The 18,701-nt window shown below is 39.5% G+C and overlaps 1 protein-coding gene across 2 annotated transcripts in view; it reads left to right on the top strand.

The window, feature by feature from the left end:
• vps13b.L (vacuolar protein sorting 13 homolog B L homeolog) overlaps positions 1–18,701 on the top strand; it is a 591,067-nt gene that overhangs the window by 475,598 nt on the left and 96,768 nt on the right. For both annotated transcript variants that reach the window (XM_018268144.1, XM_018268145.1), the window contains exons 37-38: positions 16,094–16,296; positions 16,770–16,980. In XM_018268144.1, coding sequence (XP_018123633.1) covers positions 16,094–16,296; positions 16,770–16,980 — 414 coding nt within the window. The remainder of the gene's footprint in view (positions 1–16,093; positions 16,297–16,769; positions 16,981–18,701) is intronic.

Here is an 18,701-nt window from a genome sequence, read left to right as displayed (position 1 = left end):
CCATGCCGATCGGTCATTCGGTCAATCAGACAGAAGATTTGTATCGGCTAATGATAATATCTCTGCATGTATTGCCTATCTGACGATACCAATGGGTGACTGTCACTAGTATATGTTGGACATAACCTTCATATGATTGCTGTCTGTGACGTAGTAGCCAGAACATCGTCTGATTTCTTCTTTTTAGTATTTTATTTAATCTGAATGGTTAGTGGAAGGTTGGGAGATTGCAATGAACGATGACAATAAGGATATCTCTGCACTATGCTGTGGGCAGCTTTAAGGTGTATGGCCAATTTATCAAAGGTTCTCATCAACCTGAACTTATCTCAGTGACTATAGTGAGAGGATCATACCATTGTATGCATTGCCTTATATACGGATTCTAAGTTAATGTTAAATCGAGATATTAAATGTACAGTATCTATCAGGGCATGAATTCTTGAGCTGACGAGTGGTGTTTAATTTTGGGCAGATCATAACATTTTCAATGTAGTAACAGGTATTGGATTTACTCCAGGTCTAGCAACCAGTATCAACCAATCAGATGTTTCTTTCTGCCCAGTAAATGCATGATCCAAACTGTTCGCTGGAGCAAACTATAGAGCTACATTGTTTTCCTTCCGCCATGTTTGACCCAGTTACTGAGATTTGCTGCAGCAGGATCCACAGTATGAACAGCACAACCTTGGGTCAGAATAGCACTGTGTGTGTGTGTACATTCCCTAAGATGAAAGCTATGTTCTGTCTAAGATATGTTTGCGAGGATTCTGTTAATTTCTTGAGTAGAGATCCTATCCGCACACTGGATTATATCAATTTTTATAGCATGAAACTAATACACGAATAGCTTTGATTTTACAGTCGCATAACAGAGCCGCCATCTGCAGCAGCTGCATTTTCCCGATGATTTGCTGGACCCACAGTGACAAAATTTGTCATCTCAAATACATTTAAAATAAGTGAGAGGGAGAAGAAGGGGCATTGGAGTTTTTTACCCCCCTCTTTCTTTTTCCTAAGGCCATCTGCTATACAGATGTTATTACATAGGATTACTTCAGATACAATGATAGTAGCATTTCTTCGCTTTATAAAAACCTCAACAATTCACACTTGTTTACTTGAATCTGCATAATTCCCCAGTGAGACGGCAAAATGCACCGGGGTTTCTGTTCGTTCTCACCAGCGTCCCCTTTGATCATGTCTGATGTGCTGACTTTTATAAACACGCTTAATAATGCTGCCCACAACTATCACAGGCACAGAGAGAGCACTACAAAGGAGCCACCAGAGACTCAGACAATACCCTAATCCCTTCACTTTAACAGAAACCTTTCTTCTTCCTTACACATTTTATGGGACGTTATGTTGTAAACGGGGTTGAGCTGTTCTTTCCAAAGACTTTCATTAAGGAACAGCAGACAGCTAATATGTTATTTGTCTAAAGCCAAGCAACGTTTATTCTACATATATTTCATTTGTATTTGGAGAGAATTTTTCCAAAACTTATCTAGGGCCTGTCAAAGGGCTACCTTGGTAAGTAGTACATCGAGCGCCCCCATAACAACTTGAGGTGCAGTGAACAAATTCTATAAAGTACAGTTTTACCTTGATCTACTGCTTGTATGAAAGCAATACTGATTACAACATCATAACTTCCCATGAACGCTTCAAATCTGATGTTTAAATTATGTCAGTGTTAAGCTGGCCATATACAGGGAGATCCGCTCGTTTGGTGTTGTCACCAGTGTTTTGTTTTTCAGATGTCCTGACTGTGTAGAACCCCCTACGTTGCTTCAAATGAAAGTTCTTTTCTTCTAGTCTAAAGGGGTGGCCTCTGGTACGGTGATCCTCTTTATGGGTAAAAAGGTCCCCTGCTATTTGTCTATAATGTCCTCTAATGTACTTGTAAAGTGTAATCATGTCCCCTCGCAAGCGCCTTTTTTCCAGAGAAAACAACCCCAACCTTGACAGTCTACCCTCATAATTTAAGTCTTCCGTCCCTCTAACCAATTTAGTTGCACTTAGTCTCTGCACTCTCTCCAGCTCATTTATATCCCTCTTAAGGACTGGAGTCCAAAACTGCACTGCATACTCCAGATGAGGCCTCACCAGGGACCTATAAAGAGGCATAATTATGTTTTCATGAGTTAATGCCCTTTTTTATGCAAGACAGAACTTTATTTGCTTTAGTTGGTGAACCACTTCAGTAGATTTAAATTTTCAGCTCCAGGGGGTTCAGGGCCTCCACTGAACTCTTCAATGGCATATGGCAGATTGTGGGACTACCCCCAGGGTTTTAAAGCACTGAATGGGGGTTATAGCATGAAGACTAGTTAGGGTGAGACTGGGGAGGTTGTTTAAAGGGCATGTAAAGGCAAAAATATAAAATCCCATTTTTACTTTCTTTAATGAAAAAGAAATCTATCTCCAATATACATTAATTAAAAGATATCTACAGTTTTTATCATAAACCTGACTGTATGCAGTGCAATTCCCCCTTCTTTTACTGCTGTGGATAGGAATTGTCAGATGGTCCCCAACTGCTGTGCAGGTAAATGATCATACTTTCAAATGGCAGGGGGAGCCCCCCCACCTTACTTCCCAGAACTCGAGCAGCATTGTTGGATTCCCTGTAGAGATTTGTATCCAGAGACGCAGTGCAGTCTTTATATTCTGATTATTAATCAGTCTTGCTGTATTGGCTTCTATGGCAGATATTATTTGACTTGTGCTGTTTTGATAATTTATGACGATCCCTAAGCTTAACCTCCCAACTGAAGCCCAGACCACGCTGAGCATGTGCGAGTCTTGATATTGCAGAAATGTCTAACAAAGTTACAAGATGACAGCCCCCTGCGCCAATTTTGAAAGCATAAATCATTTGTCTTATTAGGCTGCTGGTGCAGTAAGTTCATGTTTATATTTAGTATACATAATACAGCATTTCTAACATTATTCTATTTTAGACTTTAGTTGCCCTTTAATTGTTGCATTATCTTGTCTTGCAGATAGAAATAGTGCCACTGTATCCGCCATTACTGAGCAAAATGCCAGCACCTGTGAGAACTCATTTGTGAAGTTAAAAACTAGGCAGCAACCTGTAGTATCATAGTATGACCATTATTTAGTGTGCACAAAGTGCTGTCAATTAGAATAACTGCTGAGACTCACGCAATATCATAGTATCTATTCTTCACATGGCCAAAGCCATCATATGTTTTAACACAGCACGTTAGCATTTGGTTTCCATTTGAAGTTCACTATACCGGTCTTTATTTTAATCTTTGAAGTAACCTTTAAATCAGAGCATAAGAGTGAGGATTTACTGCACTGTATGTACACGCTGATCCGTGCTTCTGCATTTATCTAACTGTTTTGGCCATGTTACAAGTTTATCCTTTGCACAATCAATCATTAGAACAGAAAGCCAACAGGGCAAGTAATAAGGCAAGGGAAGGGAGTAATGATTATCCTGACATCCCCTCATTTTTTGTTCACAAGAAGACCCACACGTACAGGAGACAACGTCCTCTAAATCCGTCGGCTGTATTTTATTTGCCTTCTGGGTCCTGAAGAAGAAGAAAGCAAATGTTCTGCAGATGTTGTATCTCCTCCCATAGACACTTGCCTGCTCACTACTGTATCTTGTCTTCATAAGTCTAGCTGGCTGCTAATAGTCATGCACGTTCTATCTTAACCAATCCTACGAGTCGTACCCAGCAATTATAGACTGCAACTTTATTTTGATTAGCAGATGAGGTACTTACTTTGATCAGCAGATGAGGCCTGGGTATTTACAGTGATCAGCAGATGAGGCCTGGGTACTTACATTGATCAGCAGATGAAGCCTAGGTATTTACAGTGATCAGCAGATGAGGCCTGGGTACTTACATTGATCAGCAGATGAGGCCTGTGTACTTACATTGATCAGCAGATGAAGCCTAGGTATTTACAGTGATCAGCAGATGAGGCCTGGGTATTTACAGTGATCAGCAGATGAGGCCTGGGTACTTACATTGATCAGCAGATGAGGCCTGGGTATTTACAGTGATCAGCAGATGAAGCCTAGGTATTTACAGTGATCAGCAGATGAGGCCTGGGTACTTACTTTGATCAGCAGGTGAGGCCTGGGTATTTACAGTGATCAGCAGATGAGGCCTGGGTACTTACATTGATCAGCAGATGAGGCCTGGGTATTTACAGTGATCAGCAGATGAAGCCTAGGTATTTACAGTGATAAGCAGATGAGGCCTGGGTACTTACATTGATCAGCAGATGAGGCCTGGGCACTTACATTCTTTAGCTGGGTACTGTTACTATGGTGCAAAGGTTTCTAGTTTAGGGCTTGGGATCCGATCACTGGTTGTCAAAACTCAAAACATGTTAGTTAAATATGACAGCAAGTTGTTTAGGTGGCCATGTACTTGCTAATATGGTATTCCTTCCATCAACCAGGCTATGGGCCCAACAGATGGTGAGTATAATACGGGTCTTGATGTTTTCAGTAAGGACGATGGTAAAGCGGAAGGACGAAGGTGGAGCGGAGCACTTCTTCTCTTCATTTCCTTATCTGGTGGTGCAGCAGGTTCTAGCTGACATGCTGCATCAGCTAAATACATTTTAAAACCTGCCTGATCCCCAGTCTGACATCCATAGACCATTGACAAGCAGCTGGCCACTGAACATACACATAAAAAATCCCACTGTCAACTTGGGTAAAATCCCAGTGGGTTTCATGATTCTGGCGTTTAAGGCTCATTCTTAAGGGCCCCTGTTCACCACATCGCAAGATCGAAATACTGGTCTTTCTGGAATACTTTTAGGGATATTTAGGTCAGCAACTAAATGTTCAGCCAGATTTCACCCAAGTTGATCATGGGGTTATTTTGCATAGTATTGCTGCCTTGCAATGCTGGTCCTGTGTTTGGTTCCTGCCAGAGCACAATGTATGGTCTCCCTGTGTCTTCATGGGGTTGCTCTAGTTCTCCCCTCACACTCCAAAAACAATCAGCATAAAACTAATACACAAGTAGCTGAGTACTTCTTTGATTTTGCAGTGATGTAACAGAGCTGCCCCAGGTGGGACAAGTCTGATAGTTTGAAAAACTGTATTCCAGATAAACAGCATGGCACCCTAGAGCTAGGAACAAAGCCCTGAAACTGAGCATTTTTAGAACAGCAGATTGTTGCAGATAGGCTTGCAATTGTATTTATTTATACAGGTGTAGGTTATGCCAGGTTTTCACCAAACATGATGGCATGGGTTTTCAGTCTGTCCTGGGTGCAGTGCCTATAGTGAGATCAAAATAAATGGGAGATAAAAACAACTGACAGCTCTGTGTAATATGCCATATTATAAATCAACGACAGTCCCAGTGGAGCTTACAATCAGGAATGTGTATTCTGTATAAATATACATCTGAGGTCCCCCAGCCCTCTGGCAGATCTTGGGAGTACCTTCCTCCTTCCCAATCTGTGCATGCAGCAATTGGTAGGACACATACTGGGTGTAACCAGAATATTAACTTTAGTAACCAATTACCGTAACAGAATGCATTTTGGACTCTGGGATTAAACTGGAACGTCTGTGAAACCTCATACAAAATGGGAAGAAAAAGAATAAAGAACCTCGGAATCAAGCCCAGGTTGTGACACAGAGGCAACTGCAGAGAGGGGGGCACAGGGAAGTGGGGCCCAGACCTGTTATGTACCCGGGTTCAACCCCTGCACCCTCCTTCCTTCCTGCAGTGCAGTCGAACACTATTCAGTTCTGTGAAGTGATAGAGCTCAGTGCTGCTTCTAAACTGCACTGTGCACTATTACCTGTCAAAATTCTTTCTCTCCAATGTATATCCCATGCAAGAAAAACACATTTGGACATTTATTTTCTTCTCTCATTGGAAAAAATAGCAGATAGAGTGTTGAGTGCAGCAAAAGGAACTGATATACTGCACCATGTGAATGTAGATCCTTTGTATTTTTCTGGGCAGATTGGGGGTGATCTCTGGACTCCCAAAACCTGCAATGATATATTTACCATAATTTTTGCGGTGGTCATATTACCGTCCGGCATCGTTGTTTGAAACCATTCCCATGTTTTAACTATAAAGCTAAAAGCAAGTCCCCCCCCCACCCAGTCATTGCTTTCCATTTAAGGCAAACTAATCCTATCAGTGATTGTCCAGTCTCCAGAATGAAGAAAGGTGCATGCAAACCTTTGGGAAATAAAACGTTAAATTAAAAATGACTACTTACAATAATAAGCAGAAGAAACTAGGCAATTTAAAATACCCCAAAGGGCTGTTTAACTTTTACAAAGAAATGTAAACTCCAGCCCTTGAACAATAGGAAATGAAATCTCTGTCGAAAAAGCCAGAGGACAAGTTAAGTAATGTAAATGGCCAAGAGGGATTAAGGTGGAAGTGTAGTATGTGAACAGCTAAACAAATTACTAACACAAACCTAATGAATATTGGGTGTGGGCATCAGGGTTCTGTCAGAAATGACACCCCGACCAAAGCAGCCTAACGTGGGCTCTCCAGGAGAGGCGGGGACCTCATCAGCTTTCTAACATCTGGGATTTCAGTTCTCATTTTGGCATTCCCTGCAAGTGCAAAAAGAGGGCTGAAGGGGATTATCCTGACAATGAAGTGAGTTACTGAATCTTGTGATAATGAAAAGCAGGAGAATTCTAATTCCTTTCTATGGTCCCCGAGGTGGACGTGCGTTTATAGTTTAGTAAAAGCTGAATGTAGGAGGGAAGAACAGATGGCCTAAAATCCATGAAACAAGACACCACCTAATCCTAGGGCTGAGTACCACCATTAATCCTGGTCAGATCCCTACTGTTAGATTCTAACCACTTTCTGGCCTGCTACTGATAAGCTAGCCCATAGTTTCCCTGCTGTTGCAAAACTACAACTCCCAGCATCCCCTTACAAGCTGGGTTCAGTCTCAGACTGGGGTGTGTAGGTTCCACCAGGCCTGCCGCCTCAGGGCTCACCACCTGTTGTGAACCCCCCACCCATTGCATACCTCCACCCTTTGCCACAAACGTTGCCACAGTATTCTGCAGGGAATGGGCCTGGATTGTTCATTAAAAGAAGTGGTAGGAACACTCCGGCTACCTTATGGTTGTGTTTGGACACAAGTTCCTTAATGAATTACATCAATATGTGCTCCCCGTTATGTCCATTTTAGGGCACCCCACACTTGCAGGTACCTTTTTTAAATGACCCCTGTAATATTTGTATTTGAGCATTTTATGATAGATAGGCTAATCCGATTTGTTATCAGTCTTGATTTAACCTTTACCTGACTCTCTTTATGTTTACAGCACTAATGCATACCTCCCAACATTTTGGAAATTGAAAAAGGGATAAAAAGATTTGCCTTTGTTACTTACCGTGTTCATTTTATGGAAGTTTGAACACATTTCTGTGTTATTGCAGTTTTGCTAATGAAGGTGAAATGCCCTTTAAGCTGCAAGTTTCAGTTTCCCCAAGAGACCTGCTTATCTTAAATTGTTACAATTGCTTCTTTGCTTATCTTAAATTGTTACAAATGTATCTAAGTGCACCTACCACATATTCTGGGCTCTCTTAAGTTTTAGAAACTTTCTATGTTTTTCTGGCTGTTCAGTGCAGGAGTCAAGTCGGGACATTTCAGTAACAATATGGGACTGGGGGTTAAGCTGTCAAAAACGGGACAGTTGGGAGGTATAACTAATGCCTAAGGTCACTTATATTGAACTAGAAGAGTAGTTGTGATATTTAAACTAAGCTTTGCATTATTTATTGGTAAAATAGATAATCTCACTGTAAACAGATTAGCATTTCTGAATTCTTTCCTGGTTCATTGATGACCTGCACTGACATCGAACTCTGTTTGGACAGCAAAAAAAAAAAAATATCTGGCCTGTGCTTTCAATGCAAAATGTTTAAAAAACAGTATACTGTGTGTTCAGTCAAAACATACAATTATTATGGTGAGGGTTAAGTTCCAAGTGTTTTCTATGGGTCAGTGGCCTAAGTAGAGCTTTCTGGGCCCTCAGAATTCCCAATGTGTTAGCATTGTAGCTAACACATATTGCCTGCCACTATACTCCTCAATCATTCCCAAGGTGTAACTTCCTTTTCATTATGTACTTAGTGTGTCCAGCAACTTTCCCTGCTGATAACTCAATGCTTCAGAGTTGGTGTCAGGATTTGTAGTCAGTGTCTCTGCTAGGTGGCAAATCCAAAGAAAACAGAAGGAAGGAAAGAACAGCTGAGAGAGATTATTTTACTTGGGGTTAGTAGTTTATAAACTGTTATTTTTATAAATAAATTGCGCTGTGCTCTCCCCAAGGAATTGAACTGAGATTGGATGCACTTGCAAGAGTCTCTGCCCAAGAAAACGAACAGCTATTACTATTACAGCAAACATTTAACTTCAGGGGCCCCCAAAACAACAAAATGCAAAGTAACACAAACTGGAAGAACACATGGCAGCGTTTCAGAGTCAGTTCAATAAAATAATGATTGTTATACAATATTCCTTCTTTGGTACATGGCAAATCAGCATCAGCTGGGAACTGCATTAATGGCTAAACTCACTGGAGTCCCACTGGTGAGTCTACAGTATGTTTGTAAGATAACTCAATATCAGAGGTGTTCAGCTCCCCCCATTTATAGTCCAACAATTGGTCAGGCCCTCCAGCAAGGTCGCAATTATATCAAACCATGGTTATTAAAATTCAATCTTCTACTGTTGGTTGGTATTCAGTTTAGCCCCGCAATTTGGGAAACACTGCTCTCGACCCCTTTCGTTTAGTAGATGAAGCTGTAAAAGAGAGACGTTTGTCAAGTTTAACAGTTTGCCCTGTTGCACAGCCCGTTTAGGATTTTTGGAAAAGGACTTAATAAGAACAGAGCAGGAGTGAAGGGGACCATTGTACTTTCTGGGAAAATAGAGCCCTGCACCACAGTGTTGACCCATTCTACCTCTTTTCTGGTCCATTCAGATATTAGGGTTTTTACCCTAAATTTTAACCAGAATTTTACTTTCACAAATTGGGAGCACGTGTACTTTCTACTTCAAGCAGTTGTCTGCCTCTCCTGTAGGTGCACCCCTTGAGATAAGAGCCCCAACATGTTGTGAGACAACATTTAGGAACTCTTAAGGTGGCCATACAGGTAGAAACAATGGAATTCTACCTGTATCTGACGATTTGGCACTAACAATGGCCGATGTCCGAGTGCCTTCAAAAGAGCCTGATCAAAATTTTCCAGCCAGCCGAACGATGAGCTGTCCGATATCCAAGTCTTCTGCCAATATCGGTCGGCTTATCTTCCACCATACACTCACCGAATATCGTACGAAAATTCATTTGGTACTATATTATCGGTGCATCTATGGTCACCTTTTGGCAAAGTCCTTGGCCACGAGAGATCCTCCATTAGATATTAGTGGGCTTTGAGATGTGGACTAATACTCCATGGCATGCTTTTTGTTGGTTGGACATTTTAAGTTAGGTATTTATTGAGTGCTAGTGATTACAGTAATTGCAAAATTACAGAATGTATAGCAGGGTGCCACCAAGGAGAAGGAAGAAGGAGAAGGAACTTGGTGTTTCTCAACTATCTGCCTTTCACCTCTTGCAAGTCCTTGAGCAAATGATCAACCCAGGCTGGCTTTGTAATACTTTCTGGGCTTTATTCAGCTTCATGCATAAAGACCTTGCTCCTTTGCAGTGAAGTAAGTACTTGAGTATCATGGCCAACAGAGCCAAGGGGACCTACAATAGGAGCAAAAGATTATCTAGAACAAGTTCATGTCATGACTAAATATGCTGCTTAACAATCTCAATAAATGACAGAATACATTTTAGCAGAGGGGTTAATTTGCTGTTCTAAGCACTGTGCCTCATAGATTTGGCATCCAATGACATATTTTATTAAAAAATGCAATTTGTGAGTTGTCTCTATTTCGAGAGAGTTCATTTATTGCTTTTAAATAATGTTGCCCTCGTGAGAGAGAATATAGTTAGAGAAGAGGCAAGCGTGTGCCAAACAATGCTTTTACGCCTAATATAACTGCTCTTGTGTATCAAGCACCACAAATCCTCACCAAATACTCATTATATCAGGTTTTGTTCGGCTGTAAACAGAGTCTCCTGTATATAATATCCAGCTGGCCTTAAAATGCTGCTTATCTCATTTAGTATGGGAGTTCTTGACTTATTAAAAGTCTTTAAGAATTACTGCCTCTCAGCACAGACATTGGCTGGCTCTCTTGCTATATGTATCATTTTGTTCTCTGTTTTTGTTCTGTCATGTTACAAGATTTCTCTTATTTGGTATTGTCCTGAAACTTCAGAAACTGAGAACAATCACATTTTTAATAGTTCCACATACACAAGTCGAGAAGTGGAGGATTCATAGGTATACTTGTATATGTAAAATACCTGCTGGGCACTGGAACAATGATACTGCCAGTCTTACAAATCAATATTTTCTTTTGTATTTTTTTTTTTAATTTTTACAGCAATAAAGGAGGGTTGTTGTGCTTTCACACTTACTAACTCCCCTGTAATTAGCTGAGTTGGTATAACTAGACGTAATGAGCTCTGCGTAATCAACCCCCCTCTCTTCACCCCTTTGTTTTGGTTTACAGATAAGCAGGAGTCCATTTTGCTGAGGGGTTATCTGTCTTCTAGTAATCTAATAATCTACCCTAAAAGAACCAGTAAGAAATATGGAGTAGCTTTAACTTCTTATTTTCCCCTTTTAGCTCAAGAAATAACAAAAACTATAATTCACTTATTAATTCACTTCCTGTTTAAAACAATAGACAAAAAGTATATTCTATTCATTGCACTCATGTTGAACTCGTGGTGAACAAGGGTATAGACTGGACCTTTAAGCCCCATTTCTTATATGAAACAGAAGCTTGTTTTAACAAGATTATCAAGCCAAAGGGCCTGGGTATAGAAGGATATTATGATGAATTCATTTATAAATATCCAGGTTTTTTTTCCAGTTTGTTAAGTCTTTACGTTCTTTAATTGGCACACTGGGATTTCTGGATATAGCCAATGTTTGGATATGGTGAGCTTGGCTGCTCAGAAGATTTGTATTCATTTCTATTGTTTGTACATTCCTCCCATTTTCGAAAGGTTAAATGATCCCGGGGACCAAATGGCATTGTAATGTTGTCAGTTCTGTATTGTTTATAGGGAAGTAAGCAGCATCTAATTGCATTTTGTACCCCCTAGGGATTTTCTCCTATAACAACTTATTTTCCTATCAACATTAAGCCTTCAGTACTCGCTAGATACCAAGTTTGTTCCCTGCTGTAGTTGGCCATGCACTGTCGGAGCAGTTATTGCATATTCAGTCAAGAGCACATTGTCGAAACATGCAGCAAACATATACAAGAGGGAAGTTAGTATGCTCAAATGCTGTCACCCCCACACCCTGTATGTCAGGAGAATTATTATTGGCCAAAGGGAAAGGAAAGTCACACTTTTGGTGGCAGATATCAGAACATCTTGCTCTGATGTGTTACATACAACCGGTAACCACATAAATGTTCAGCGTATAGTAACTAACAGTTACAGCAACTGTGTCTAGTCCATCTGTAAAATATAGTATAGATACAGCACTGACTTACTTCTAGATTTCAGTTTATTACATTATTACTTCACGATGCATTGTCCCAGTCTCAGACAACCAACATGGCCATATTTACTCGATCAATTGTACCTTCCTCTCATTTGGTTGATTTTTACCCTACTGCCCAACTGTTTAGACATGTATATCATTTCAGGGGGGCAGTTGGGCCAGATCATACCGTGATCCTATTGGCCTGCAGCTGGTCTGTCCAGGCTGAGAATTCCTGCTGATATCCCTTCTAGTCAGGTGACTAGATCATTGAGAAAGGAAGATCCCCACAATAAGCACTGCTAGACTTTCATGAAAATCTTGAAACAAATGTTAATCCCAAGACAAAGCAGGTTAAAAAAATGGATTTTGTATTTTTAGTGTTAGCAGCGGCTCATAAGTCCATTGATCTTTATTGGATCAAAAATGAACCTCCTATCTTGAATGATATACTTTCATATTTAAGGTCCCTAGCTCTCCAAGAGGCATTTGAATTTTGATATGACACTCTAAAGATGAGCACAATGTTATAGATAGTTGGTCTGTATACATAGACAATTTACATCCTAAAGATAGAAAAGAAATTCAAAAATGTATTTCCAATTCCTAACCAATATCTGCACCTATACATCTTTGTACCCTGTCTTTTCTTGTCATTGTTTTTCTTTGATTTTGTTCCAAACAGAGAAAGTTGTTGACTTTCAACACAAACTTTGCAACAGTTATTGCATGTTATAATCAGGGTCGGACTGGGGGTCCCCTGCCCCAGGCGCAAGTCATATCCTAAGGACACTTTGCACTGCAGTTATTCTTATTTAGTAAAAGTAGCACTGACTTTGCATTGTGCTAACGTTCCCATGAGTACATGTATAGTAGTGCATTGGATAAATAGCTTCATATGATACATGCACCTTTGTGCTCAGCACTGTTTTACTCATTGTCCAGATGCAGGTGTGACCATAAATATTAAATGGCTTAATGAATAAATCACCCGTTTTAAAACTGACCGTGCCGTGGATGGTTTCCAGCAATGAAGAGTACATTCCACCCCTAGAAAGTAACTATGAGCATTAAAATGTGTAATAAAATAGGAGCCAGAAAAGTATTGTTATTTATTATATAGCACACATTGCATGCAGGGATTTCCAGTAGGCTTGGACAGCAGTAAGTAAGAGATAGAAAAAGAGAAATGAAATACAAATACATTATTTAAAAAATAGCTTTTTTTTTTGTAACTGTACAATCATGTGACTTGTGGACTACAACAGCAGCTTCAGTCAAGCACAGTGGTTCCTATACATTGGGGAGCGGAAGGGGGCTAAGCCTGAAGAGAAGATGAGAATTGGGAAACTGTCCTAATAGATACACCCAAAAGCCCAGATTGAAGGTCAGTTAAGTGCATAGACATATGCTGTCCTAGATATTCATGAAAATATGACTGAAAGACTGCTACACTTATCTATTCCTATATCTCTACTCATTTCATGAGCTAAATGGGGCCTGACCAAAGCTGGGACCTTCAAGGGGAACCCTAACCACTAGTCTAGCAGTATCTGGACAACGAAGGAAAGGTAGGAAGGGATGGTATGAGGTTTGCATTGGAGAGATGATACCATTTACATATTGTCCATGTAGATGGTGATCTTATACTGTATATCGTGTATGGTGCACACTGCTTACATGTAGGGGAAATGCTGGCATGTGAAGTCTAGGTTGGCTTATGGTACCCTACATGCACCTTATCAGTTCATTGTTTGACTTTGGTAGGATCTTACCAGAGGTTGATCTGGAAACTAATAATTTTGGGTCCTCAACTGTGCCCAGATGAACATGCAAAGCAGTTGAAAATCAACCACATTGCCCCAAAAAACCCACTTCTGTTTGTTGCCAGCCTAAGAAACACAAAGGTGAATTGGTTATTTGTAGCTTTTGCATCTTTGTGATTAGCGCAGGTGGAAGGGGATACAGTCTTCATATCTATTGCCTTGATTCGATTTTCTAGCTTAGCTTCAGAAACTGGAAACATCTGCATGCTGTATGTGGCCCTCAGGCCATTTTCTCTCTCTCTATTATTCCTAGCTATCTAGTTTCATATGGTGAGCGAGCAGGCAGATTTTGTAGAGCTCCATGCAATTCAATATATGATGCTTTAAAGTTCAGCGAGGATCAGGGGAATCATAAGAACATCCAAAAAAAGTAAAGCAACCGGTTAATGGTAACATTTCTGTAGCACTGCCTTGTGCCATTGGTATCTGCTTCCAATATCATTTTGATTTGACGCCATCTGCTGCTTATCAGTTGGTCTTAAAACTTCACATCACCTCGTATTTGATGCGTGACAGTTATACACATCACAGCTAATATAGTCTCAATAAATGAAAGGGATATTGTACATAACTGCAGTATGGTATTGGAGGGGGTCAAAGACATTATAGAGCTGAAGACCAAAAGCAACTAAATGAAGGCAGAATTTTAGTTGGCCAAGTTATGTTGTAGGTGTATGATAACTTTAAATATTATAAGGGTTATAAACTACTCACTAATAGGGTTTCCCAAATAAGGACTTCCCTTGAGATTAGAAGAAAGGGGGCTCATTTGCAAAGTGTAGCACAGGGTGCAAAGTCAAAAAAAAAAAGGGCACAACCCTGCTGCACATTTTGCACCATGAACCTGCAAAGGAATAGAAAGAAACCCCGTCTATGACAATTACTTGGTGTCTGGTGATAGATTCAACCCCTACCAATAAGATAGGTGATTGACTTAAATTAAAGTGCAGTGCGTGCCTATTCTTTTAGTTCATCAACGATAATATATGAAAACCAATCACTTACTGAATCAATTAATTCCAATCAATTAATAAATAAATAAATATAAAGTGCAAATTAGTGCATATACCCAATGACTGCTGCCCAGTTAATGATAACAACCAGTTCATTGACAATTCATGATTGGACTCGAATAAATTAAGTTAAAAAATACCAAAATTCATTAGGAAGTGCCCAAAGTTTATACACACGTGCTTAATAATAAATTGATGTTTTTTTTAAAAAAAAACAATTCGGTAAAGTGCCAGGCATACAATTATCTATTCCTAAAAAGATAAGTTAATGAGAAAAGTTTAAATCTAATTGATTATGACCAAGGATTGGCTAAAGGTCTAACTGCCTATTAATTTCTAAGACTGGGACACCACAAAGAGGAGGCAGGACAGGGTAACCAGGACTGTGGCCTTGTAAATTAACTTGCCCTGATCTTGTTGGAGACTAAGTTAAACCTGAAAAGCCACAAATCACTGGCCCCTTGGAATGGAAAGACGATTGCGTAGATAGAAAGTCGACCGTAGCAACAGTGGATGAACCCAGCCCAATTAAATAACCCAAAGATAAAAGTTTGTTAAAAACCAGAGAAATTAAGCAGCTCGCCAACGCGCGTTTCGCTTAACAGCTTTATCAAGCGAAACGTGAATCTATCACCAGACACCAAGTAATTGTCATAGACGGGGTTTCTTTCTATTCCTTTATTTTTTTTTTGTGCACTGATTTTCTGACGGTTGTCAGCCCCTGATTGTGACTTTTGAGAATTTGTTACTTATTGTGATTGAAGAGTCCTTTCCTTTAAATTCATTCCTGCACTCCACCCATCATTACATCAATGTTTTAATTCATCGCAATCCATTAAACACAGAGTAAGTGTTGTAAGTGCTGGGTAAATAAGCACTAAGGGGAGGTCACGTTGCACCCCTCAGTGCTTTAGCACTTTAGTCTGTGCTTTTTAATGTCAGAATTCTCCTTTCAGAATAGGGGTAAGTGTACTGTTAGAAATACATTCAATACAAGTTGATCCAGGGACTGGTCTGTTTCCCATGTTGTCGTTACGCTGGCCATACATGATTAGTTTTGACCATTCTGGCTTACCATCTGGACATATATGCTCAGTTGGGGGCTGTTCACAATAATAATTCTACAATCTTGGTGGATCAAGGATTAACTGTCTTGATGGAAAATGTCCATTGGTTGGCCAAAAAAGTGAAAAAGAGCCACATTTGCAGCTCTTCTTTACCTCCTGCTGTTCAAGTTCTTGACTAGAATGCATAGAGCTATGGAAAGATGGCCATACATATGTAAAGCTCTCTCTTACAGTATCCATGGGCCAACTGGTAAGACTACCTCATGGGTCGGACTATGTACTGACATCTTTAGGAAGAAGTATTTTTTTCAGATGGAGCTTGAGATGCTTTTCTTTTCCTTAGAGGATAATATAGCTCAAAATTTTGTATTTTATTTACTGTGATCTCCCATCATAGCACATAACATCCCCATCATGGTACAGCCGCACCATTCTCTGTACAGCAGTGGCTTCTAGCTAGAGCTCATGCCATGAACACTGAATATTATTCAGAGATGGTTGAATTGAGAAATTCATAATTTGTCATATTTTTCTTACAGAAACAATCACAAGTGCTTTATTGCATCTGGACATGAATGACTTTGTTATCCAAACAAGCCTAAATGACAGAAATCGCAATTTTATTGGTCCAGTTTCTGGCTCAGTTAATCTGGAAGCCAATTGGTGCAAGCACAGTGGAAACCCTGGCTCCCCTCATACTATCCCTAAGATATTAATCGATGTAAGAGGTGGTGTAATGCAGGTGAGTGTATCAAAGGGCATGAAGAAGCAATTCTTTCTTTCTTTCTTTCTTTCTTTCTTTCTTTCTTTCTTTCTTTCTTTCTTTCTTTCTTTCTTTCTTTCTTTCTTTCTTTCTTTCTTTCTTTCTTTCTTTCTTTCTTTCTTTTCCATGTATCCTGCAGTGAAAAGATTGTTTTATTTTCTGCATATTTGTTCATTATTTCTGTTTTGCTGCCTTTAAAAATGATATTGTTTCTATGTGGCGCCGCTCAGTTGCGCTGGTTTTAACAATAACTTCCCTATATTATGAAGATTGCTCAGAGGATCTAATAATTCTTATGTTTTTAACATTTCTCATGAACTATAAATGAGATATTGCCAAATAAAATAGATAATCAACATGAATAAGTGCTTTTTGGCTACGGCCCAGATTTGACTGTCTCTACAGCAGTCTTTTATACCTTTTGTATTCCTAATTATTTCCCCCATTTCTAGGTTTTCTGGGGTCAAGAGAACCTGAACTGTTTAACTCTATTGAATGAGCTTTTTCATGAATACCTGAAGAAGGATTCCAGATGTAGCACCATGAGTAATAATCCCCCTTTGCCTTCCGTCTCCTCTGCTGTTGGTAGACCTCAGACCTCAAAGACAGAACACAGTTCTGATGACTTAAGGACTGGCTTTTTTCAGTATATACAGGACACAGGTAAGATTAACTGACCTTTCAAAGTGTATGTCATTAGTAAATGTTGAGGATATTATACCCCCTATAGGAAAATAAAACTTTTGGAATATGAGGGGTTGCACTATTGCTTTATGTTTTCAAATGACCTCAAGCTATTTTCACCAAATATTACTTCTCTCCAGTTTAGTTTCCCACATTCCTCTGCACCACCACTATTCTCTTTAAGCTACTTGTTTGTCTTACTGCTAAATGCCTTTCTTGCCTCTTGTACGTAACCATATTATATTATGAAAAGTTTTACATCCTATACATTGAATTAAAACTGGTATAATTTGAATTCCCCAATACCCCATTGTCTTTCTGATTTACCAATGTTTTTGTTCTGTTGTTTGTGTGATGCCAGTAACAGCCTTAAAGATTCATCATTAATGCACCATGAAAGGCAATAAAGCCTAAAGGGGATCAGTTTAAATGTTTTCTACAACTCCATTATACAGATTATTTTGATTAGACAGTGCATCTGAAATTTACAGATTTACATCTTTTTATCTAAAAGACTACTGAAACCCTTTTTAACTAGTAATACAGCATAGTAAATACAAGAGGTCCTCTGCACTCAACCATTATCAATATATCAACATTTTGTGCCATAAGCTACTAAAAATGCCTTACCCTTTAAACAAAACAGTGATTGTTTGTCCATATATTGCAATATATTTAAGCTGGCCAACTATGTCAAAGTCATCCCTGGTATGACCAGTCCTACACTCAACTTTCATCTGATTCATTAAGAATTCTACATGTGGTTGGCTTGTTGTATGGTATCCATCTGTTTGGCCCATGTATGGCCACCCGAACTCTGCCCCAGTCATGTAAGACCATGTGCCATCAGCAAAACCACACCCTGAAAGAAGGTGCCGCAGTCAATTTTCCCAAGCACAATGTCAGATTTAAAGTATGTTTATGAGACTTTCTTATGTAAAATAGAAATTTTGCAGTGTAGTGTAAAGCACAGCCATTTATTCACTTTGATTGTAAGGCCTGCCATCCTTCCTATTACCCCCAGGGTTGCCTTTGAGTGATGGCCACTGGCTTATGGTCTCAAAACTGCTCTGTAACTTCCCTCTCTACCCAGACTGGCAGGGATTGGATAAAGGATAATAAAGTAGTGTAAACAGTGTTCCAGCCTATCAGAAAAAGGAGCACTTAGGCTATAGTGTGATTCCCATCTCAGGAATATGTTGGGTTCACTTTAAAATGCCTTTGCTATCTGACACGTTATTTATTTTGCATCTGAAAATGCCAAATATTTTTAATTACATGATATCTTTTTCCCAGTCATGTTTTCCAAATCCCAACTCTCATAAGCGCAGCATTGTTCTGCAAACATAGATCATTACTCTAATCCATGATATCTGTTGACATGTTGAAGAACATTTGGGGAGCATTAACACATTTTTTAAGTAAAACCTCACAATATCTCTGTTCTTAATATTCTGTGAGAGGACAGAACCACCAGGAACTGAATTCTGGCCTTGCACTCTTCCTTTTCCATAATGAAGATATCATTTGAACAAGTTAGAGGGATTCTGTCGTGATTTTTATGGTGTCGTTTTTATTTCTAAATTACATTATTTACACTGCAAATAATTCACTCTACAACCAACAAGTGTATTTTTTTAGTTGTAATATTGGTGTGTAGGCAGCCTGTGCTTTCAGAAAGAGCCAGCACTTTAGGATGG

Source organism: Xenopus laevis, chromosome 6L, assembly GCF_017654675.1.
Source record: "Xenopus laevis strain J_2021 chromosome 6L, Xenopus_laevis_v10.1, whole genome shotgun sequence".
Taxonomy (NCBI): domain Eukaryota; kingdom Metazoa; phylum Chordata; class Amphibia; order Anura; family Pipidae; genus Xenopus; species Xenopus laevis.
Note: the sequence above shows the minus strand (reverse complement) of the source record. Positions and strands in the feature narration are given on the sequence as shown.